Raw genomic sequence first — 25,664 nt, 5'->3', positions numbered from 1 at the left:
AAAGTGGGATACCTTGTATTTTTCATTGTTGCCAGTTTTAGTCTTTTTTTCCTTTCTTTTAAATATAATATTGTATTATCTTTGATTGTTGGGAGCAACCCAACTGGGGAGGGGGGAAAGGTTGGGTGGCATGCAAATTTAATAATAAATAGATGATACTGTTTATACATTCCAAAATTGGAAATTCCATACTTGGCTCAAATTCTAAGCTTTTTTTGCAGAAAGAAAGCAACCATTTGTGGAAAGAAAAATCTAGTGGGAAAATTAATGGTCACCTTTTTACACTATTATTACAGAAGAACCAGCATGAACAAATCAAAATCAAAATATATTTTATTTTTAAAAACTCTATTAGATGGTATGCACCTGCAGTTGCTAGGTCTTTAGCTGATCTGGTTAAATACATTATGTAAACACAGCTGGTGTTCAACATAGAACTGGGAAAAGCACAAATTGGATATGTCCTGCCTGAGAATGCTTTTATTATATGGGCACTTTTAAAATACAATCAATCAGTTTTTAGTGATCCGTGATCTTTGTGGATTAGGTAGGTTATTTGTTAATATTTTAAAAAAATCTTTAAAAGCATAAGTATATATGTAAAAAATCTGTTTTTTTGTTTTTTTTGGGAATTCCAGAAAACAATTTGTTGTTTGGATATGTGACTTTGTCAATCATAATTCTCAAGAGATGCATCTGGCAAGAGACTTTAAAAATGCTCTCATACAATCTTCCAAGTTCTGCCTTGATGTGAATAATGTGATGTGTGAAAAAAGAACATGGATAATGGTGTCTTCAAAATGGGATGGAGACTGAAGCTTAAAATCTGCCGGGACAATAGAAAACCTGCTGTAGAGAACCTTTATGTAAGCAAGGTACTAATGCTGTCATCGAGATAGTGGTTATGGCTTTGTTCAGGATGCTGCTCTTAATGATTTTAAGGGAGTGGATTGCAGTAGGCAGGACCATAAGCATCTAAGGTATTTGAATAAGATAAGAATTTAAGTTCATTTTAAACTTGGGCTACAGCTTCCATGTGGTTTCCATTTCAAAATAGTGAAAACTTAAATATATCAAAGTAGTTGCAAATGACTCTTGCAACTATTAGGAAAAAAACAAGTCTTCAAGAGCAAATTACACAGCTAGGGTTAAAAGTTGCAAATCTAGTCAACAGATTTAATCAAATTATAGTTAATCAGACTATGGCTTCATATAATGTATGAACCAAGTATTAATTCCATGTAATAGAACTGAACTAAAAGACCTACAGCTGGTCACTGCCAGCTCTCTATTCTGATTAATATCCATTCTTCAAACAATTGGATATACTTTGAATATAAAATTCTTACAGGCACTCCTTTCACAATTTGTTAGCTAATTTTTATGCATTAAAATTGACTGCTTTGAATATTCATTTAACATATAGCCATCTTTTTTTTTTTTTTACCATCTCTTTGAACTGTTAGCTTAAGAAATAAATTTGTATTTGATTAGCACTGGGTTGAGAAGGGTTTTCCCTTTTTCTGGACAGAAATTCAGTACTTTTAAACCAACAAGTGCTGAAGATTATTCAGAAGGTACTCTCTCTTGCGTGTCCTAATAGAGATATAGTAAACCATATCAGAATAATCCTACTATCTCAGTAGTTTATTTGTGTATCAGTAGTTTATTTGTGTATCAGTAGTTTATTTGTGTAAAAATCATTTTGTAGAACAAGCAAGATTATCAGAAAAATTCCAGTGACAGAGGTGGAATTTAATAGCCATACTCAAACCAAAGCTGGGAAAAATAATTCCCATCATACATGTCTTAACTAATTTTGGTTATTTATTGGATAGCAGAATATAGTACTTTATAGTGACCAGAAGAAGTGTTTAAAATATACAGCATTGTCTCCAATAATTCCTTTTTTCTGGAAGAGTGTATCATTTCAGTAGTTTTCTATAGCTGCTTCTTGTTTTTAAAACTTTGATCTGAATTTTGTGTAATATATATGCAATAGAATCCATATTGTAGAGAATTGATCAGCAGTACATACTAAAGTTATCCTCCCATAAATAATGCCTTCTGAAGCAAATGCACTGCTCCTCTAAAGGTCACTGGAAATAGTGGAAATATCAGGATTGAATAGATCAAGTCATCAACTACAACTATATATTTTGATACTGTTACTATCATAGGAACAGAATATAAAAACATCCCGTGTTGAAATGGAACATAATTAGTATAAAAAAGTACCTCAAATCCAACCAAGTTATGTCTTAAAGAACAAGTGGATAATTTTAATAACCACAAAAGTTGGTCAGTATTTAACATGACATTCTAAAAAAAGTCACAATTTCTTAAACAAATTTACAAATGAATGATATACATTTAGATATAGAGGTAGAAGTTCACCTTTACAATATTCTACTAATACAGTTCACCAAATTCAAGGCACAAAATTGTTCTTAAAAAAAAGGTAAAAAATGTTTTCTGCTCTATAATGCAATTAAAAAAAAATTTTTTTTACAGTCTTTCTAATGTTCAAGTTGCATCTAATAATATTACATTTTGTTTATGTAACTCTAAATGTGACAATTGGCAGGAGGACCATGATTTATTTTTTTTGTTAACTCAATTTGCTTTTGAATTTTAAGCAAAAACATGGGTTATTGGACAGTAATCAATGATAGGGAAATGGATTTCACTATATAGTCTAGAAAGACTATTTAGCTGTTTATTACTTTGCCCATCCAATTCCATTAAAGTTGGTTTTTAGAGTGGTTGATTTTAAATGCAAGCCATATATTCTTATTTAACAGAAAGAAATGGTATGGATTATGACTTTCCATTCTGAAAGCATTCCAAACTTCCTGTTAATGAAGACATATTTAGGTTCAATATATGCAACACTGAAAAATAAAAAGTAATTAAAATGTATTATCACACACAGACTGAGTGAGCTTTTGAAGCACTGCCCCTGCTACATTACATAATGTAAATGACAACCCATGAAAACATCATAAGAAAATGAACAATTGATGAAACAATTGAATCGTCTAATTGCATGACCATCTCAAGAGAAATCATACAAAGTTTCTCTCTATAAAAAGAGTAGCATGTTACTGTACATCTAATAAACTTTCAAAAGAACAAGGGTGATCACTACTTATAACTTTGCCTCTCATGGTTCTCAGAAATTCTGATTACTCTACATACAATATGTAAAAAAAAATGTTTTTCCTGTTCACTATTCAGGTATAGGATCCAAGAGAATGTCATGATAAAATGTTAACAGTTGCTCCTGCTAAATGCAAGTGCACTCCAGAATACAGTTCTAGCATTTGATAATAATTCTGTTACAAATAACAGTCCTTTATAAAATGTTATATTTCATTCTTTGCTTCATTGTTATTTGTGGCCTGTTTTCGTTGAGCAATGAAAGGATACATACACTTGTCTGCTCCCAAAAACCGGTACATGCACACAACTGCTTCAAAAGGTAAGATGCTAAAACAAGGAAACAGATAAATAGGATTGTAAATATAGCGATAAAGATGGTTATTTGCTTTTAAAAATTGCAATAAGAAATGTAAGAAAATTAAAATACTATCTAGAGCAGATTCCCTCAGATATGATAGGCTAAGGATAGAAGTTTAAGTTTCAAAAATTATTGCTTCTCTTCTACAAAATCAACAAATCAGGAACAAATGATTCCTAAGGCTAAAGTAATGAAAGTATCCATTATTATTAAATGTTTTGAATGTAATATAATGAGTCAAAAGCTTTAATAGTGAAAATCCTAACATTGTTCCAAAGCGCTACAGGCTCTCGATATTAATAAACGTATTCTGTACAGAACTATAATGTGTTTTATGGACAATTAAAGGGCTTCTTCTGAAGAACAAACCCCACCTGCTATTTTTCACTAAAGAATGTTTCCCAGGGTGGCTTAGTCTTGGCTGCACACACTTTTGACTGTTTTAACTAATGAGCTATTGACAATGCCTCTGTAGAATAATACAGTAATTTTATCAGCAATAACAATTCATCAAACTGTTACCTATTTTAAAACCAATATGTATTTCCTTTCTTAAGTCTTACTCATTTTTAGCTAAAAAAATACTCAAAGCCAAAGGACCAGAAGGACCATTTGGCTAGATTCCATACTCAAAAAGGGCCTCACATCGAAACATTTGCTAGCATTCTTTTTACTTCAAAATACTTGCGCTATGCCTCATTCTTTCTTTCCTTGGTACTTTGCTTTTGTTTTCGTGTGTTACTGTTTCTATTTTCACTGTATCTAGAGACTTCAACAATTGGAAATGGTATGAGCCCTTGAGGAATTTAATAAGGCTTTATACAGATTTGTGAGGTTCCTTGAAAAGGAAGGTAGTTTTCCAAGAAATAAATAATCCATAAAATCAAAACAGGGAGAATATCATAGAATGCAACAGTCCAGATGCCTTTGATTAAGGAGATGCCTTGTTTCTTAATTTCACTTTTATGATTCCTCCCAAACACATTTGGGAGGGGACCAATATTGTTATGGGTCATTCTCAGCTTACAACCAGTTGTTTGATGACTGTTCAGAGTTACCACAGAGAGGTTGCTTTAAGGTCTATAATAGTGGCCATCTGTCCCCCACATGGCCACATGATCTTAGTATTTGGCATTCCATTCACAGTTATGATTGATAACAAAGTTTGGATCTTTGGAATCTGAGCCCAGCCCAGTTCACCTCACAGGGTTGTTGTTGTGGGGAAAATAGCAAGAGGAAGGTGTGTTGGACATGTTCACCACCTTGAATTATTTGTAAAAATAATAAAGGTGAGATACAAATAAATAAATGAAATGAAGCATTTAACTTTTCAGGGCTCATCAGCAATAGATTGAAAATGGTTTAGTTAGCCTGATCATTTATTTCTATGGAACTTAAAACTCTAATTGTGCAGAATTCATGCCTCTTAAGCTAGTAAGGCCAGGTTATGTATCCTTGTTATTTTCCAGGCACAAATTTTTTGGATATTTTCCTTTTTGGTACACTATCAATGAATACTCTTTTGTGTTTCTGTTCCTTCAAAAGAAATACAATTGCCCTAGTGATTTCCCCATATTGATGGGCTGTTGTAGTAGTCCAGGGGTAGAAAGAATGCTTTGCACCTGAAAGAATTTGCATGCAATATCTACTACTACCAAAAAAAAAAATCTCAAGTAGTAGATGGTGAAGGACTTCTACTTCATACATTTTGTTAATGAAGAGGAAACAGTGCTAGGAGAGACCGAAAGAATGAACAGTGAGTGATCCCTGGTGCTCTTTGAGCTTGGTTGTTTTCTTGTCTAGCACTGATGATGTTACCTTGTTTGGGTAATAAAACATCTGCAAGAAAACGGCCAAGGTCAGAGTGCACCAAGGACCTCTCAATCCAATACTGAGCTACAAATATTCTCCTTTATAGAATGAACGCTGCCTTATGCCAAGTTTGAGAACTGGTTGTATCAATCCCATAAATTATGAAAGATTATAGATTCCTGGGCCTCTCTGTGCTATCACATTTTCTTTGACAAGCAATAATACTTGAGTTAATTAGAAGTAAAAGCTGGACATTTATCCCAAAGTCACACTGCCCATTTATTTCTAAAATTGGTACATTTTACTGAGTAGATCTAAATAATAACCTTTTCATAAAGGTGACCATATACATCAAACGTGGTGTGCAAATCATAGGTTGATCTGTCAGTATTGCTCTCATAGCTTGCTTTACACAGTAATCTGGTTTTAAAGGTGGAAGGAATGGCTCTATTTCTTTTCTGAAAAAATAAAAATAAGCCACATTTAAAAAATATATTAGATAAAAAGTACACAAAGACAGAAGATGATGTCAAGCATGTTTGTTTTACTAATTTAATAAGATGAAGTCCTTGCTTAGTACAAATCATCCTTCCCACAATATATGCACCTTCAAAAACTAAATAATACACATAGTATAAAATCTAAGAGTACTATATGTTATAGTTGGAACTCATAGCCTAATACAAATACCGATAATGAAGTCAAATTAAATTACCTAGAGAAGAAATTATAAAACTAGAATCTTACTAGAATTTTAATTGTTTAGGACATGAGCCATAATCAGGATCACATATCATGATTACAAACTTCAGACTTAACTTTGAGTTATAACATTGAATGTTTTTTAATTTAAAAGGTTTAATATATATTATATAAATAATAACCAATGTTTTTAGTATAAGAGGCATTTATACTACACTAAAAATAGTACCTTAATTACAGCAGAACCATAGGTTGTAAACTAGCCCTGGGAGTTTAATGAACTATTTTAAACATTATCACATTAGATTCCGATCCAATATATTTTCAAATATATTAGACCATGCTTCCCCATGCATGAAGAATTTTTTAATACAAGTAGAATGATGCTATGTGTAATGTATTTGATACAGCTGCATTATTTTTTATATGCAGGTAGTCCTCAAATTACGACAATTGAGTCCAAAATTTATGTTATTAAATGAGAAATTTGTTAAGTGAGTTTTATCCTATTTTACGACTTTTTCTTGCCACATTTGTTGAGTGAATCACTACAGTTGTTAAATTAATAACATGGTTGTTAAGTGAATCTGGTTTTCCATTGACTTTGCTTGTTGGAAGGCCGCCAAAGATGATCACATGACCCTGGGACACTGCAACTGTTATAAATGTGAGTCAGTTATCAACCATCTGAATGTAAATCATGTTACATGCGGATGCTTTAATGGTCATAAGTGTGAAAAATGGCCATAAGTCCCTTTTTTCAGTGCCGTTGTAACTTTGAATGGTCACTAAATGAACTGTTGTAAGTCAAGAACTACCTGTATATAGATTTTTTTAAAAAAACTTACCTAATTCTGCAGCCTCTGAACATTCCTGTATCTACAAGGTAAGGGCAAACCAGTGTTGTTTTAATGCCATCTTTTTCAGCTGCCTTTAATTCATGGCTCAGGGACTCATGAAACCCCACAGCTCCAAATTTACTGGCACAATAATCCTAAATTGGCAATATAAAAAACAAACAAGAAACAAGTTACACAATTTTTTTAAAAAAAACAGACTTAAACCGATCATCTTACTTTTATTAAATAAAATTGTCTTTTTGAAAAATTCAACTTAAATAACATTCTTTGATGTAGCTTTTTGAAGAAATAAAAAGCTCTCTGTCTTTCAAGGAGCATTAAAGAAAAAAAAACCCACTTCTCAATTCAGCCATTGTTTTCTTTTAGAGAAAGAAGAGCTACCTCAAGCAATTTGGAGAAACAGCCACTAAGTAGCATCTTTTTTCTTAGGTTTGCTCAATGGTTTTGATTCCAGAAACTGGAAAGTTTGGACTTTTTCACATTAGTAGCTAAGTCTGAGCAGTATCAGGGCAAATCAGAATCTTAGTCCATAATGTAAAGTTTAGTTTAAAACTTAGGAAGCATTCATTAACAGGGTACTGAGAAAGAAGGAAGATGCAGGGGAAGGAAGGAAGATTACAACACAAAAGTCAGATTAATACACTAAAATTTATTAATTTGTCCCTTCTTTATGGGCCTAATTAAAATAATTGCTTTAAGTAATTGCTTTATCTTTAAGTAAAAAAGAAAAATATATTGCTGATATTGGAAACCTGCTTCTGTTATAATATTTATAACAGAATTTACAAATATCCTGGGAAAATATAGAACCACAGAGTTGCACTTAGGCTACTGAGTCCAAGCCCCATGCTCCTAGGAGGAATCCAGTTTGAAGCATCCCTGACAGAAGGCTGTCCCAATGGCAGTGTCCCACAGTGTTCCTCCCATTGTCACTCTAGCTGCTATTAAAATAAGAAATGCCCTCCTTTTGATCAGATGTTTTAAGCACCTTAAGCAACAAAGAGATGCAGAGGAAATATGCTGGTAATGCTAGAGACAATATATGGTGAATAGACTTGCCAACAGATCACCTTATCTCAGCATCTTCCTGCTATCTCCTATCAATAGCCAGAAAAAATGTAACCTTAATTATATTAGAAACAATCATCATCAACAACAAAACAATTGAAAACAAAAGGCATAACTATTCAACTGTGCTTTTCAGGAAAGAAAGAAAAAAAGACAGAATGAAGGAAAAAGGGAAGGAAAGAGGAAAGAAATATGGCTCTAGTTCTACCAGTTACCAATTCTAGTTCTATCAAATTACCAATTCTAATCAAATCCATCCTTTCACTTCAACTCTAAGTATAACTTCGGCAATGTCTTTTGAACCAGGAATGCTCTATTACAACATCTAGAATCCTCAGATGACACATGGCTCAGTGAAAGAGGTCCCAGGTTAATTTCTTAGTATCTCCCAGCACTAGATAAAGCCTCTAGAGATGTGCTGGCATTTAATAGGAACAATTTTGAGTTGGTTTGGTCAGTAAAAAGCTGCTTTATAACATACCCTAATAATACTTTGCAATACTAAATTTAATTCTCATATCATTGAGATTTCATAAATTAAGGGCTGGGTTTTTTTCTTATTTTTCTTCTATACTGGTAGCTTTACAACAAACTTTTCTATAAAAGATCTGAAAAGGCTGGTGGTAGTCTCATTGCAATGTCTACTGCTTTTAATTCACTGGTGATTTAGTTTTCTAAAGAAACTAAATTAGTTACTCCTGACTGATGGATTCCTCAAAAGTTAAATTGTTTTGTCCAAGTGCTGCACATATTACCTTGCACATCAAGCTTGGTGATAAAAGCAAACTCTTTCAACATGCAAGAAACATGCTTTAAGAAATTTGAACAGACCTCTACTCCAGCAGTACTAAACAGGCCAAGAGAGCTTGCAACAGTGACAATGTGTCCATGGTTCAGTTCCAGCATTTTGGGAAGGAATGCTTTAGTGGTCTGCAAAGAAGAACACAAGAAATAATGCCTTAATCTTTAATGAGCCAACCCAAAGGTAAGACAATGTTGTCAAACTTAAGCAGTCCTTCAATCTGAAACCTGCTTATTTCATTTCAGGACCAAGATGGAAATTTAAGCAAAAAATAACTAAAAATAAAAGTTATTTTAAGTAAAGTTGTTGAAGCAAAAAGTAAAATGAATTTACAAAAGTGCTTTACATAAAATTACACAGGATAGTACCTGTAGTTCTAATTAATTGTCTACTGAAAATATTCAGTTATTGTATTAAGTCACACTTCTATAGGATTACTTTACATAAAACCAAGCCTATATTTAACGTACTATGTGTAATTATAATGTAAAATAGTTCATTTGATTTGGCAGCTGGGGGAGGGGAGAATATATCCAACTGTGGATTACTCAACAAATATTGAATAAACATGATAAACTCTCAGGAACCTTGACAGAAAATGCACTTTAATCTCTTAAAGATAAACATGTCATCAAATTAAATAGATAAAAAAGAAGCTAGTTCTACTTAAAATGTTCTGATGCATATGTAAAAACAATTACTATAGTTCAGATAAAAATGCTACCATCATAATCAAAGGCCTGTAACATGTGCTGAGTCAATAGTGATGACAGCTTCCAGATCCTGGCTTTTTTTAAAATAATTACTTTAAAATGAGGTTTACCATGGATCAGCCTTTCAGACGCAGGACAAGTTCAAAGGGAGGAACATTCTCTAAATTGGCCATAGGCCACTAAGATAACTTCAAAAGATCTCTTCTGCTAGATATCAGTGACCATATCCATAAATGCACATTACAGTATGAGTGAAAAGTTGTATCAGTGGTGGGATTCAAGTAATTTAACAACCGGTTCTCTGCCCTAATGATTTCTTCCAACAACCAGTTTGCCAAACTGCTCAGAAAGTTAACAAGTGGTTCTCCCTAAGTGGTGCGAACTGGCTGAATCCCACCACTGGATGTATTACAGTACAAGAACTTTTCTCCCAAAGATTGTCTTATTGTCTGAATTTCAAAATTTATAATTATTTGCAGCTTCTCAGAGCAGTATTTAGCCAATTCCTTCTTACCAGTACCCAAGTACCCAACAGCAACAACAAAAACCTCCACAAGGTTTCTTTTATAATCTCATCCCAGAACACCTGGATATGCCTCTGTGGAGTTTTATGAACTTCCTCATGCAGAAATCCATTTGAAATAGTAAAACATTTATAAGGTGTCACATTGCAGCTGCCATGTGCTTGCAGTAAGAGATAATGTGCTAGAATTGCATATCTGCCAAATTGATTGTATCTGTAAGCCAAAATAAAGGCTCAGTTTTGGACTGCTATATATCAATTCTACACACATGTGGATTCTTCTCCCTTGTCCTCCCCAACTTAAATCACCATATGATGCCATATGAATTTGCTCTCTAAATAACTGTTGGCTTAAATAATTTTACCAACAGCTGACTCAGTCTAATTTCATTTTTATGATGACTTTGTTTTTCAATCAGAAATGACTTAACAATTTTCACATGTTCCTTGAACCAGGGTTTTGCTTGCAGTTATTAACTCTGAGCTCTGAACACCAGACAAAGCATTTTATGTGCAGTTGTTGGATGACAGAAGATTAAAGTTGTTCTATTCTTGCTTCTACTGATTAAAATATGTTCTCCAGAATTAACCTTGCTTATTTGATCTGTCCACCGCATCTTCCTTTAGAGTTCTTTAAAACATTCTAAAAACTTATTGCAGAGCAGATAGTCACATTAATTAGAAATGCAAAATCTAAGGCCCATACACAAATGTGTGTCTTGAGAGAAAAGAGGATCTAGTTCATCTAATCTCCAAAGTCAAGCTTGTTAAATCATATTTAAAGACAATTTATTGTAGGCCAATGATTGCCTAGGTGCTTGTAAAATGTATGAATTCCTTCATACAATGAGGCAGAGAACTACTCTGCCATGAAAGAACAAACTTTGCTTGCAGAAAATCTCAAGTTCAATTTCTGGAATATGTAAGTAGATTTGGACAGTTGCTGTCAGTCAATGTCAACAATGATGAGCTAAATGGACTACTAGTTTGAGATTTAATATCTCTTTAAGTAACTCTTGATATACCTGTTTAAGTATGTGAGAGTTTGGGGGGGGGAGAAATACATTAAGCAAGAATTGCATTACAACCTTATTTACAATCCAATTATAAATAAGCATACAATATTACCATAAGACAAGATGGTATTTATTTGATAAATAATACCAAATAAATGAATAAAATTAATGAAGCAAATTTTGCCTTTTATGACTCAAAGTTTCTCCTAACACTATATTTTTTAACTTGCAATATGAATAGAGAAACATAAACACATAGTTACACTAAGATTTATATCCTATCTTTATTTTTGTACAGCTCAGGTTAGTATATGCATGTTTCTGCCTCCTAATTACTCTACAAGAAACCTATGAGCAGGGTTGAATTAAGAGACTCACTCAGTCGCTTTTCATGCATAAGAGAAAACTAGAATTCACAGTCTTTTGGTTTCTAACTTTAACCACTTCACCAAACTTTTCAGTTTGCTCCTGATTGAGTCTTTGATTAAAATGGAGGAGAAATGCAGCTAATATATGAAAAAGCACCAATCTAGATTTAGAAGGAAGCTATGAATTAGCTATCATCACAAAAATCTTTTTAAAAACATACCTAGCCTCATTATTAGAGGCAGCCAAGTTCCCATAACATCAGGATAATCTCATTCACCATCCTTAATCTTACTTTTTAAAAAAGAGCTGTTAAGTTATTTCTGCTACAATAGTCTTATAGAGTTTGGGGAGGGGGGGTGCCTAATGAAACTAGTTTAATGAAAGAGCAAGTATATTGTTTTATGAGGTGGGGGCTAAGATATTTCTATTCATGGAAAACTTAGTTTCCAATATCCTTCGCCTTTATTACTTTAGTTCCAGTTTTAAAAATATCAAGAAAGCTAGGTGAAAGGATAAAGGAACATAATACAAGCACAGAACTAAAATTTCAACTGAAAAATATGAAAATATGAATAAAACAATGAAATATAGACCAAAGCCAAGTTTTAGTCTATAAAGTGATATAACTAGTATGGTTCCTACCAATACCAGTACCTACTTAATGGAGCAACTAGGAGAACAACTGTTAACCTTATTCTATGCAGTTGCAAAGGAACTGGCTCTACTACTTTTATAGTCATAAAAGGAATTCCCTTGATACACGCATAGAAATTGTTTTTAACTCGTGTGGGATTTTTAAAAAGTGCCAAATTGTGTGTCAAGAAAACTCAGATCTTATTGCTATTAAACAGAAGAATATAAATGGTAGTAGTGATAATGAATTATGATTCTGTATTAAGACACTGGTATTGGGGGACAGCATCACAAAATTTTATTTCATTTACATCCAGTACAATTGTTTTTAGCAATCTACAAGGACTTATATTAGCCAATGGCACTGTGGTATTTTTATGTCATTGACTGTATACTGTATAATATGAAATGTTAAAATGGGGAAAAAACAACAAATGCACTAGGAAAACCATGAGTTTTACAGCGCTTTGCTAGCCTATCTAGTAATCTGGCCTTAGTCAATCTAATCTTCATTTCAACTGTCAGGAAAAATAAAGGACAAAAGTATAGGTCAAATATAAATATATAACCATATAGCATTTTTCATTATTACTGTAAACAGAGCAATGTAATGTCATATCTGCCAGTTTTTCAGATGGTATTGGCCTTCATATGCATTGAGTTCTTCCCAAGAACCTATGATGTTATAATGTATTGGCATAATATGTGTATGGATCCAGTGTGGATCTGCTTGGATCCACATATATAAGTGATAGATAAAAATGTTTGTCAATGTACAGTAATAACTATAATAATAATAATGCAATTATTATATTAGCCTCCCGCCCACAATGGGCTCTGGATGGCACAGAAAACCCCTATAAAAACAGCTATAAATATCAAATCAGGCAGACAATCCAAACTAAAATAATCTAATAAGCACAAAATCAAATGAAACAGGACAAGGCCCTAGAAAACTATTACGAGTCTCTTGATTCCACAACTCTCTTAAATGGTACCGAGAAACTTCGGTTTCCAACAGCTTCTGAAAGTTGCAGTCAAAGACTAAAAACCTTACAAGTTGATTATACACACCCATTTTGTTCTTGAGAAAGATCTATGTGGTTTCAATGACACATAATCAATCAATCTACACAGGTTACTTACTGTACCATCAAGAAAACAAATAAGCCAAAATGGAAAATGAGCTAAGAAAACAAATAAGTCAAAATGGGAAATGCGTTAAGAAATTAAGGGTTTAGCAATCTTTGTCTCTATATTTCCCACACACTTTAATTCAGGATGTTAAGGAAGGAAAACAAGAAAGTTGGCAGAGACTTTACTAAGGAACAACAAAGAAAACATCAAAAGCTTATTTTTAAACTACCAAGTTCCAGCAAAAGGAGTTACCTTTTGTCTTTAGTTGTTCATTACACAGAAGTTTCCTAGCACCTAAATCCTAAGTCTCACCTACTAACACATTCAATTTCTAGTTGTGAAAATCCTTCACCTCTGTTGAATTAGCACCAAAGCTTGTTGCCATTTGGTTAAAAATCAATGAATAATGCAAATACTTAAAACTTGTCATTTACCACCCGACTCGGTTTAAATACCCATTGTTGAGAAATGTAAGCACACTATTGTGTTCAAGTCCTGCTTCTGGAATTTTTATAAGCTGATCCCAGGAGAGGCAGAATGCTGGACCAGCTATACCTCTGGCGTCTTCCAGCATGGGGCCTCACTGAGATGGAGAACAGTGAAAGGAAGAGACTCACCTGTAGCTCTACTAAGGCAGAAAACTTCCAAGGGATTACTTCAATACATCTAAGAATGAGACACATCATTTTTGTACAATGCTAGCAAAGTATAATATTGATCTAGAAGTTGAAATGAAATCAATATTTTAAACCTGAATTGTCCTTCCACATGGACAAAAGATCTTTCCGTTTATGGAGGAAAATGTTCCAGAGACTTCCTGTAAATACAAGAGAATAGATTGCAGCTCCTAGTGTTATTTTCCATTCTGCTTCAGAAAGATTGCATTGGAGATGGCCCTAGGAAAGGAAATCTGAGAAACCTACTAGACAGACAACCACCAAATAAGCTTCATTCTCATACAATGGGCATTTACTGCAAAAATCTTTTTCCACAAACTGGAGATGGAAAAAACCACATGGGATCTGTAATTCTGTAGAAAATGATAAATATAGCAAGAACATACGAGGTTTCTTTCAGAAATAAAATCAAACAAAAATATTTAATTAGACCTTCCTTAGAAATACTTTAAATGATTTATCAGTAAATGTAAATATGCAATGCTGATAGCTTACAAATCAATGTTGCCAGAACATTTTTTTTCATTAGAAATTCAATTAAAGATAATTGACATTTGCACAAGACAGCCTAATTTCCTTTCAATAAACAGAAAAAAATTTGCTTACAATATATTTGCCTTTTTACCACACCATTCTATACTTTTTTCAGAAGAAAACTCCATTATGTTCAACAGAACAGTTTGGAAATTGAATTGGTGTATGCAAATATACACCAGACCAAAAAATGACTTAGGTTGTAATGAGTAGATTAAGTTAAATATACAGGCCAAGTGGTGACAATAAAATGCCACATCTTTGACATAATGAGGTAGTGACAGAATAAGTTTCTTACTCACAATCCCCACCCCCAAAAGAAAAATATTGCTCCCAGATGTATTATGTCACATACTTCCTAGTGTAATGTGTATCACTCCCATTTTAATTTGATTCTGGGAACAAGCAGGATATGCACATATCCTATTATAATAAGGAAATTCATTCCTTTAAAAAATTTAAAAAACAGAACATAATGTTAGTCCTTTCTGCTGTTGATTTTGTGTAATTTCTACATTGCTTTTCATTACAAGTAATCACCAATTGGCTTTTCTGAATCATTCTGAAAAGCATTTGCACCTTATTAAGTATTGCAGAAGAATGTAATAGAAACATTTTAAAATACAGTAAAAGGAAAAATTGGAAACAATAAGAAAAATACTTTTTACTCAAAGCCTATGGATAAGCAGACAAAAAAAATAGTAAGAGTTAAAAAAAACTTTGGGAATATAGGTAAAGATAGAATTGGTAGGAAATTCTGGAATCTGCAATTCAAACACATTTTGGGGTCACCAATTGGGGAGCACTAGTGTATAGTCCCACTTTTGGAAAGCACAGCTTTCAATTTCAATTTCAATAGTTTCAATTTCAGAGCTTTCTGTATGTCTGACTGTCATCAGATACAGATCTCATAAAGGACATGTGAAGTTTCCAACAGAAGACTGTTCCAAAAGAAAAAGCCAGAAAGTCCACTTTCCCTACTAGTGATATGGAATGGGCTGTTGAAACATGGTTTTCCCCCTTGTGCCTTGGGCTAGGTCTCATGTGCAAGTGCACTGTGTAAGAGAATGTTGTTTTCCTTGTCATTTAAAAATTGTTATAATCTGTTTTTAATACTGCATGCTGCCTAGAGTTGCTATGGCATTAGGAAGCTTTCCAAATTTGAAAAAATAAAGAAATCGGTGCCAACAGATACTATTATGTTATCTTCATATTGTAGATGTGTGAAAATATATACATTCAATTCTGGTATCTCCAAAGAAAGAATTTGGGGAAGAAGACTTCTGCTCAAGAGTTTGGAGGGCCATAGACAACCACAATAGATAAAAGGGAGATAGAAAGTTTCATTTCTTTTAACTTAAGATAGTTTCATCTGTATACCATTGTCGAGTTGAAAGGTAGTATCACAAGAGTGAGATCAACAGATATTACTTAGGTCAACTGAATCTAATTCTTTGTAAATAGAGACTGATCAAAGGAAAGAATAAGAAAAAAGGGCTTTTCAAAACTACATATATAAATAGGGAGCAAAGGTGTAAAATGTTTTGAATTATGAGTTAAAGCTATGCAAGCCATAAGAGCCACCTGCCACTTAGGAGATATTTTAACGATGAACAAATTCACTCCTAAGGAGTTCCTAACTCCTCAGTGAATATATTTATATGCAATATATCATACTTGCGCTTTAACATTCCAACTATTTATTGCTTAATCTAAAGCTCCTAGCACAAACTAATCCAAGCACACAATGGAGTATCAAAAGACTTCAACTTCTATCAACTTGAAAGAGAGTTTTTAATAACCAACAGCTTTCATGGCTTTCCATTTCTATTCAACAAGCATACCTCAAGTCTTAGATTTGATGTATACCGGGTAGCACTAATCGACTTAGTTTAATTCAAGCTTAATCAAAGATCAAATAATGCATCTGATGAGGAGGTTGAATATTAAGTGCTCAAAAACTATACATACAATAAAGATATGTATCTGTGGACAAGCTTGCTGAGCTTATTACAGATAAAAATTGGAGTTAAGATTGATGATGAAAAAGCACATACTGAAACAACTTTGATACACCTACTTTCAGCCATTTTTAAAATGCAGAGATGAGAACAATTGTCTAAAAGATACTTGGGGGCATACTTGAAAGCACTTGTTAAAAAAGCCAACCGGTCTATATTTAAACTTTTGTACTTTTGCATTTAAACTTACTTTCTTATATGAATTTTCCCATTCATTTCAATCCCAGTGTTGTTAGATATACATATCAACACTAATTAGGGAAAACAGTTATTGGGAAGGATGTTTGTAAATCTGGGATGACTTAGGTCCGTGATGGCGAATCTATGGCACACGTGCCACAGGTGGCACGCAGTGCCCTCTGTGGGCATGCGAGCCGTCACCCCAGTTCAGCTTTGCCGTGCATACGCGCACACCTCCTGCCAGCCAGCTGGTTGTCGGGTCTCTGCCACGCAGGGAGCATGCGCTGGGGCCACACACGCATTGCATTTGGGGGTTCGGGGACACATGTGGGCATTCACACATGTACGTGCGCACTTTGGGCACTCAGTCCAGAAAAGGTTAGCCATCACAGACTTAGGTAGTCTTAACCATGATAAATACATAAAATGAATAATAGAAGGTCCAATAATTTCATATAAAACGGCACTTGATCTGGTAGTACACTTTCACTGCTAACCCTGTTGAAGAGGTAGGAAAAATCATACTGACCAATAATTACAATCAATAGCTCTAAGTTCCCCTGAAAAATATAATGGGTAGATTTTGTCTAGCATGATATTAAAGTAGATTAGCTAAAACAAAATTTGATGAATCAGATTCTAAGGCAATCGTTTAAGCAATAAATAAAGCAACAACAGAATAATTAGGTATACTTTTCAGCCACATCATAAAGAATGAATGTGAACATATGGTGCACTGCTTATTCTAACGTTGTATATATAAGATCAAGTGGGTTATATTCTCAAAGGTGCATCATGGCATGGCATGAAGACAATAAGATACTCAAAACTATTTTCTACTATACCGATACTAAAAACTATGTTAATGTGCATTATCTTTATTAGAATGGACTATTATATACAAAGTTAAGATCTACTTAATGTTGTTCTTACAATTGTTAGACTCATTAGCAGCCCTATTTTGAACTATATTTCTACAAGAACAATAGTGCTTACCACACACCAGCAAGACCTTTGCCTGTTCATGTTATAATTAAGAAAGAATAATCTTAGTAGTGGACAGTGTTACAATTTTTGAAGCTCAATGGGCTAGAAATATTTGCATTAAAAAACAAGAAATACATATATTTAATGTGGTGCATGGGTGTTTTAATGCAAAAGTTACTTTAAAGTTCCAGTTCCTTTACCTTTGCTAGAGATACATTAAACTGTTTTATTGGTTTGCAGCAGTGGTGAAATGTAAAATTTGTTACTACGGGTTCTGTGGGCGTGGCTTGGTGGTGGTGTTGGGTAATGTGACTGGGTGGGCGTGGCCAACTTTTTTTCTTTTTCTTTTTTACTTTTAAAAGCATTTTTTCGGCAGAAGAGGTTGTAGAAAAAATGCTTTTAAAAGTAAAAAAAAGCCTCTGATGATCGCGCAGCTCAGCTGGGCATGGGGGGGGGCAAGATTTTTGCTACCGATTCTCCGAACCACTCGCCACCATCGCTACCGGATTGGGCGATCTGGTCTGAACCGGGAGCATTTCACCCCTGGTTTGCAGATGAAATGTGTATTACAGAACATCACATTTTAAATATATAATAGCAATAGCACTTAGATTTATAATCTACTTCACAGTGCTTTATAGCACTCTCTAAGTGGTTTACAGAGTCAGCATATTGCCCCCAACAACCTGGGTCCTCATTTTACCAACCTTGGAATGATAGAAAGCTGAGTCAACCTTGAGCCGGTCATGATTGGACTCCTGGCAGTGGGCAGAAACTGCCTGCATTCTAACCACTGTGCCACCACAGCATAATGTTTTAAAGAACAGATTATGAGGTGGTCATAATGGATTCGAAACATGACCAAAAAGAGATTTGGAATATTTTTTTCACTTGACACAGTGAGATAATTATATGTTTATAAATAATTGAAGACTGATGAATTCTAATGTAGACTAAAAACTGTAAGTACCATTTAAAATAAATAAATAAATAAATCCCATATATTAAAAAAAATACTTCATGATGAACTGGCAATGCATCTAAAAATGACACTAAGGATTGTGTCCCATTGTGTCTTCATTGTGGAAGAAAGCCATCCATCAACCAACAGAAAAAGCGGTGACTCTCCTATGAGAGTAATTCTGGGGGTCTTATGCAGAAATCTGCACAAATCCCCCTTTCTACTAGGTAGTATAGATGAATGGAAGCCAGGTTATCATCCAAATTTTTTGGAATAAAGATTGCAGCTTAATCAGCAATGGAATTCAAGATTGTAGACGACCAATTGTTGTCACCATGCACTAATAAAGACTTGCTATAGTAGTATACTAAATGACATGTGTATTTATGATCATCAGTAGCAGATGTCAATACCTCAGACTCTTTTAGTTTTGTTTTTGTGCTCTTCGTAGTTTGGATAGGAAAACAAGAGACACCTAAGTATCCACACAAGAAAATAATTTCTTCCTAAAGACATTTTCATTGAACTACAGAAATCATGTACATGGAACTAAAGTAGTGGTTGCTAACTAAAACTATACAACTATACAAGTTCTGAAGTCATTTTTAGAGTATTATTAGGTCTGTCTGCTTCAAATGACACACTATTGTCTCAGAGCAGAGAGAAAAAAATCAAAAATAAGGCTAGATCAAAGTTGCTGCAATAAACCTATATACATTATTCAAATTCTGTTCATCACCATGGTGCTTATTGTTAATAAATTCTTATAGGATTACAACTAAATGTTCTATTGGTTGAGGATTTAGAAATGATTCCTTAAACCACACAAATTTGTAAATAATTGATTTAGTTGCCAAAATGAAGAACAAGATAATTCAGGAATTTAATGAATGACAATGCCTCTCATTTTTATATTTTTTCTTTAATCAAATTTGTGAAGTTAGCACTGTTTCTGCCTTTTTAAGTATGAACAGGATATTTATCCTTCTAGCAGAAAAAGTTTCTAATTACAGTACTTTCTCTTTGTAAAATACTAAACACAAATCTCTTTGAATTATGCAACTGGTATGTACTGAAATGGGCTCTCAGATCAAATCACTCAACAGCATACAGTATGGATCGAAAGAATAAGCTTGACAGAAGGATCATGAACTTCTTGCCTGCTCTTCTCTCCTAAGATATGTTCAGCATATATTTAAGATTCTCAATAGCAAAGAGCTACAAAACTATATCAACATTGCAGGTGCTGGGATGATGACTACTGTACAATAGTGTGTAAATCATTTTTTAAAAATCGTATTTAATGAAATGATACTTGTTTACAGTCAATAACAGAAATTAAAAATAGCATTCTCAACATTAGAGGATTTAAGATTGCCAAAAAAAGCAAAGGGGGCCAAGGAACCATTTCCATTAGTTAAGTGCTTTTTAGATTCAATTGGCTATAGACTTACCTGGAAGTAAACCCCTCTGGGGATGCCAGTACAGATGATGAAAGCCACAGTCATTCAAAGTAGCAAGTAGCAACAGAGCAGAAAGTAGACTATGAATACAGCATAGAACATTTACCAGCCTTGATTGAAAACAAGGCTAGAATGTACTTCTGCTTGGCATTTCAGACAGCTGCTACTACTCAAAAGACAAAATATTCTGTTGAGCAATGATCATAGTCAGAGTAGTGAAGCTTCATGTTTTTGAGACAATAGTTTCTTGTAGCCAGTTCCAATTAGATAAATCAGGCTGTAAAGCATGTTCAAAAAGAAATGCCTTTTTTCATTATCATAACACATTAAATATATTACAACTTCTAAAGAGCCAACTGTATGATATAATTCAAAAGGAGAATTAACAGAACTCATCAGTGAATGTTATTTCTATAGTAATATCTCTGAACTGGAAGATCTATAACATTCCCAACCCTTACTGAAATCTGTAGGAGAGACATTGGTTGGACAAACATGTCTAATTACTATTTTCACAGCAGTATAGTTTCTATAGATCAGTCTCATTGATTACAAAGATCAGCAAAAAGGTAGAAGGCACAACAGTCTAGGGCAAAACCATCTTGAAGCTACAGTCTTACGCAAAAAAAAAAGCTACTAATTTTAAATATCATTTAACTTTAAGAGAAAGGACAAAGCAAAAATGGAAACATGAAAATGAACTAAGTATAAGAAAATAGCCTTGTTCATCTTCAGAATATCAAAGCTTACTGTAACCAAGCCATACAGTCATCCCACTAGAAATAAGCATATTTACCCAGAAATGTGCGTGGCAATTAACCATCATGGTCCTCTCAATAAGTTCATCAGGACATTCCAGAAGATGGTGGCCGGAAACAACACCAGCGTTGTTCACGAGGACTGAGACTTCACCAACCTCCTTGCAGACTCTCTCAGCAGTCTTGTACACATTCTCTCTGTTACTCACATCACAAGTGTATGTATGAACTTGTAAGTTGTAAGGAGGTAGCACTTCCTCTTCACCATGCCCAGCTGCTTACAGAAATCCAGAAAAGCAAAGGAGAGGGACAAATAAGAATTTAATTAAATATATATTCAGTGTTTCCATACCAGGAAATAAGAGGCCATTATTAATCTACCCAGTTTGACAAGATTCTTGTTAGTCCTGTTCCAAAAAATAAAGTGTGACAACTACATACCAAAACAATGAAGTACCAAGCCCTACAGTACTAATCTTCAGGAGTGATCTACTGATGCCAAATGGAAGGCAACATGACCAAGGAATTCACCATTACTAATTAAAAAATGAAACAGAGAAACCCCAAGCTCAGTAGGGACATGTAGACCTAACTTTTCCATATTTGTTCAAAAACAAGCCTTTATTTAGTATCATTTATTTATTTTGCAGGCTGCAATCTTTAAGTTATTTACCTGGGAATAAGTGCTATGTAATTAAGACTTCCTATCAAGTAGGTTTGACATTATTTAAAATTATTTATATCATTGTGCAAATTATGCCACTTCCTACATCCTTATGTCAAGGAAAACACTTGACATAAGCGCTTTTTGCTTATTTTTGCTACTGTCTATTTCTTAAATTGTAACAATCTATTTAAAAAAGCCTAGCTCCTACTATGATAGAATTCTGTTGTCACCATTGTCATTTTTCTGTAAGCTTTGAACCCTTAAACTTTAAAATATTTATCCCGTGTCTTTTAGTCATTCAAAATCATGGAGTAGAATGACATGGAAATTTATTTATTTAATTTGTACAACCACCCATCTCCAACCAGTGACTCTGAATGCAAACAATCATGAAGCATTTAAAACAAAATAAAAATAAAAGGAAATACAAATAGCTCAGAGACATTATAATACAATGCTATCAACCTCAGGCAGTTGAACAACAACAACAACAAAAATGCCCAAATTCCTAAACTTCTTGGGTGGCAAGAATGGAGAATACTTCCCCAATAACCACAGTTTTAAGGATACCCTTCAATGCTTCTCTTCCACCCTCCACTCCTAAAGCTAAAACTTTTGAATACTTTCAAGTCTGCTGCCCTTAAGAAGAGCAGGGCAAGTCACTCTGGAGAGACTGCAAAGCAGCAACACAACTCACTGAACCTCCTAGTGACTTGTGGAAATGTTTTCTCCTGCAAAACATCTGGATATTCCTACCTTAAGCGCTGGACCAGAACCAGTCAATATTTGAAGGTCTCATTTAGATATACATTGAACTCAGTGAAACAGGAAACTCTATTCCAAGCACTATCAAGAAATAGGAATAGGAATAGGAATAAGAATGGAGAATAAAAGTAAGAAGTTGAAGAAGCTTCTTGGATGAGAATCTTCAAAGAAAAACCAGAAAGTCCAGTTGCCTCTTGAAAAAGCACCTTTGTGCTTTTACCTTTATCAAGAGTAATAGTTTCAACTGTGGCCCTCATACTCCTAATTTTCCTCCCCTTTTCATCTCAGCGCAGCTCAGGTTAGGATTTCATGATACCCACACAACTCCAATTTTCCCCCTTCGAACGAAGCAACCCTCGATGCCCACTTTTCTTGACCCCTTGGAGAATTTGGCGCCCGCCTCACGCGCCGGTGCCCAACCCCGGAGGGTCCACCCGCCTTCAGCCAAGCCCGTTACCTTTCTGAGCCGCGACCACGGCTTCTTCCGAGATCTCCCGGTAAATGTGCCGCACCATGCCCGCCGTCTCCTCGTTGCTCTGCGTGTTGATGTCCCACAGGACCAAGCGTGCTCGGCGGCGGGCGAACTCCAGAGCGAAGAGCCGACCCAGCCCGCTGCCGGCGCCGGTAATCAGGCACACCTGCCCGGCCACGCTCTTCTCTTTGGGGCGCATGAGCCATTTGGCAGCGGCCACCACGAACGCCCAGAGGACCTTGAAGGTGACCACGAAGAATTCCAGGATGATGTTCATGGCTGCCGACCCGGAGAAGCCTCGGAGGATTCGGGGAGCCCCGTCTGGCGAAGGCGCGAGCGAGGAGGGCGTGAGGGCGCTGGGTTCCCCGCGCCGCACAGGACTTGGGCACCGGCTCGACAAGTTAAAAGCAGCGTGCCAGGTCAGAGCAGGAAGAGCCGCTGTTCTCGCGCGCCTTGCCCCGAGCAGTTCGGGAGAGTGGCTCCCACTCTTCAGAGAGGCCGGCAAGAGTTGGTCTCTCACACACTCTTTGGACACTTTCTAAAGACACCTGGCTGGCCGGGACCGACCTGTAGGGAGTGCAACTCCTCCCCGCCTCTGACTCAGCGGTTGTTTTGTGCGGCGAACACAAGCCCTGTTACCTAACGGTCACCTTGCCTCTCTTGCAGGAGAAGCCAAACCTACACGCGGCGAGTCGAGGCGGGAAGTGGCCAAAGTTAAGGGAGCGAAGTACAAGTTCGGATTTCCCTTCGTCCTGCCTCACCCGCTCGCGCACCGCTGGGCTCCCCTAGAAAAGGGCGCGCGCTGCGACCACCTTGCTTGCCTCAACTAGAATGCCGAAGGAGTCTTAAGAGGCGGCTGCTTGGAGCGCCGCTGCCGCTCTTCCACGCCTCCTTCCCCAGCCCTACCTGCAACCTTTACCTCGCGCCTACGCCAGGGCTCCGCGCAGCGCCCGCTAAGTGAGCATGTTCGCACCGCTCGGGGCTCTATATAGCCCCGGCGCGAGAACGCCAGCCCGCCCCCAAGCCCCCCCCCTCCGTCTGCGCTTCGCAGCCCGGCCCCTCCTCCTCGTCGCCCACTTTGCATTCCGAACCGTTTCTCCCCACACATTTTCGCCCAACAGCGCCACCCTCGCCATTTGGCGGACGGCCCGGACTGGACGGAACGGACAAGTCCCCCACGACCGGGACCTTCTTTACCAGCCACCACTGAGAAAAAGAAGAAGAAAAAAAAAAAAAACTCGCGGTTTTTTCCTTTTGTTTGGCGGCGTCCACGGATTGGGCCCCGGAGTGGGCGAACAAGCCCAGGCGTGCGTCCTTTGCCAGCGAATCCCATTTCAGTCAACAGACACCTGAGTGAGAGTATAGCACCAGAACCACGTGTGACCAGGGAGTAGAAGTCCCCGTGGCTAAATTCACGCAGTACTTACAGTGCGCACAAAGAGGAACCAGGTGTTAGTTTAGCCTGATCTGTAAACCCGTCATGAATTCTATGCCATCTTTGAACAAAGTTACTATCGCATAAATGTATCTCAGATTGTTAATCTTGATTCCAGGACAAAAGGAGTGGGTTTTTAAGGTAGTTGGAGATTGCCGTTTTCCTGTAACAGACTAACCCTGCCGGAAGCAATGTGAATCGGGAACATTATTGAGTGGAACGCCTTATTTTTCTTTACAAGTGGAGAAAACTCTGTAAATTGGAGCAAAAGGGAGGCGCGCTGCTTTCTACCTGAAACCACTTCCGTCGTCTAGTCCGCAGGACCACTTCCACGTGTAATTTTTTTCCCATCACCATTCCCAATAACTGGAGATCTGATCAATCCGATCCACAACGCGGTCCCAAATTAGTTGGAGGACATTTAAAGTTGATTTATTCCTATCCCATATAAACTTCCTCGACATCTGCAAAGCAGTGATTTCCCATGGAATTTACGGCCAAACATTGGGAAAGATCAAGTTCAGAAAGGATTTCTGCACGAGTGTGACGTCACACCGGATTCAACTGGATTGGGAAGGCTGAAGTTAAGGAGGTGACCTACAGACACCAAAATTCCTAACCGGCCAATGATGTAACTTCAGAATGCACCTGACTGCATGCCTCTATGTAGAAAGACTTGCTCCCGTAGCATGTTGTAGCTCATTTTTTTCTCTTTTGCTCGCCTAGGGTTGAAATGCTGGGGAATGTAATTTTTACATAAGCATTTGGCTTTTCTCTCGTCTTTTAGGCTTTCTCATGCTCCGGATTCAGTTTACCCATTGTACTCATAATGAACAGGATTTACTGTAAACTAAAGCATCTTTCAAGCCGAGCTTGACACGATGGACAGTCTGCATAGTTTTCTTGGCAGTAAAATGAAAGAAGATTGCCTTTACCCAACTTCCAGCCGATCTTTCATCCAAATGCTAAACAAACCAGACATGTTCAAACCCAGCCACGTGCTGCTCTTCGTACAGGGACGTTGAAATTTACATGGAGTAAATAGAATAGAATGTAAATCCGTGTAATGTAATGTGATCCCCACGAAGTATTCCAATTTCCATATAGTAGCCTAGTGAAAAAGGCACTTGGGAAAAGCCTTAGGAGAAAGCCCCACTTAACCAACCTGGGTCAGATATACAGTAAGGACGGCATACTGTATTCTATTCATGTAGACGTCCTTTATATTTAGACGATACTGTTTGATTGCCTAGAAAAGGAGATACGAAGAGATAAAAGCAGGTAATATTATCAATCAAATTCCAAAATAGGTTACTTTAATACACTGATAAAATAATATACCACCCCTTCTTATCGCCTACCCTGGTTGGCAATAAAAACGAAAGTATGGAAAAATCTTTCACCATTTGAAGGAGTCACGACAGCTTCCGCGTTCGTTTCAGCACTAATCTGGTCCCCAATATGGTCTACTTGGTGCAGGCGTTAATTTAGACACCTAAACGGGAGCGGGGGCTTCTCCTTCAGCAGTCCCATTTATTGGCCCGCTAAGCGACAGTTCATGTTCTCTGCGCATGCGCCCCGTCTCT

At 36.2% G+C, this 25,664-nt stretch overlaps 1 protein-coding gene and 1 long non-coding RNA gene across 3 annotated transcripts in view; one reads left to right on the top strand and one right to left on the bottom strand.

Annotated features, from left to right (window-relative positions):
• Window positions 1-3,891, top strand: part of LOC117672892 (uncharacterized) — a 32,675-nt gene extending 28,784 nt beyond the window's left edge. The window contains exon 4 of the long non-coding RNA XR_015733398.1: window positions 639-3,891. This is a non-coding gene — a long non-coding RNA (uncharacterized LOC117672892). The remainder of the gene's footprint in view (window positions 1-638) is intronic.
• Window positions 2,255-25,636, bottom strand: RDH10 (retinol dehydrogenase 10). Of its 2 annotated transcripts, none has more exons than XM_087890682.1 (7): window positions 25,482-25,636; window positions 22,629-25,327; window positions 20,778-21,013; window positions 8,797-8,895; window positions 6,886-7,031; window positions 5,662-5,793; window positions 2,255-3,492 (listed from the first exon to the last, which is right to left on the bottom strand). In XM_087890682.1, exons 2-7 carry the CDS (start codon window positions 22,918-22,920, stop codon window positions 3,369-3,371), a joined length of 1,029 nt encoding a protein of 342 aa, XP_087746808.1. In that variant the 5' UTR covers window positions 22,921-25,327; window positions 25,482-25,636; the 3' UTR covers window positions 2,255-3,368. The 2 variants fall into 2 exon arrangements, with proteins under 2 accessions (XP_087746808.1, XP_034285868.1); XM_034429977.3 differs by having other exon boundaries at window positions 25,440-25,553.
• Between the last annotated feature and the right edge of the window lie 28 nt (window positions 25,637-25,664).

This window comes from Pantherophis guttatus, chromosome 3 (assembly GCF_059756535.1).
Source record: "Pantherophis guttatus breed Tessera chromosome 3, ASM5975653v1, whole genome shotgun sequence".
Taxonomy (NCBI): domain Eukaryota; kingdom Metazoa; phylum Chordata; class Lepidosauria; order Squamata; family Colubridae; genus Pantherophis; species Pantherophis guttatus.
The sequence above is the reverse complement of the archived record's forward strand: the minus strand, read 5'-3'. Positions and strand labels throughout refer to the sequence as shown.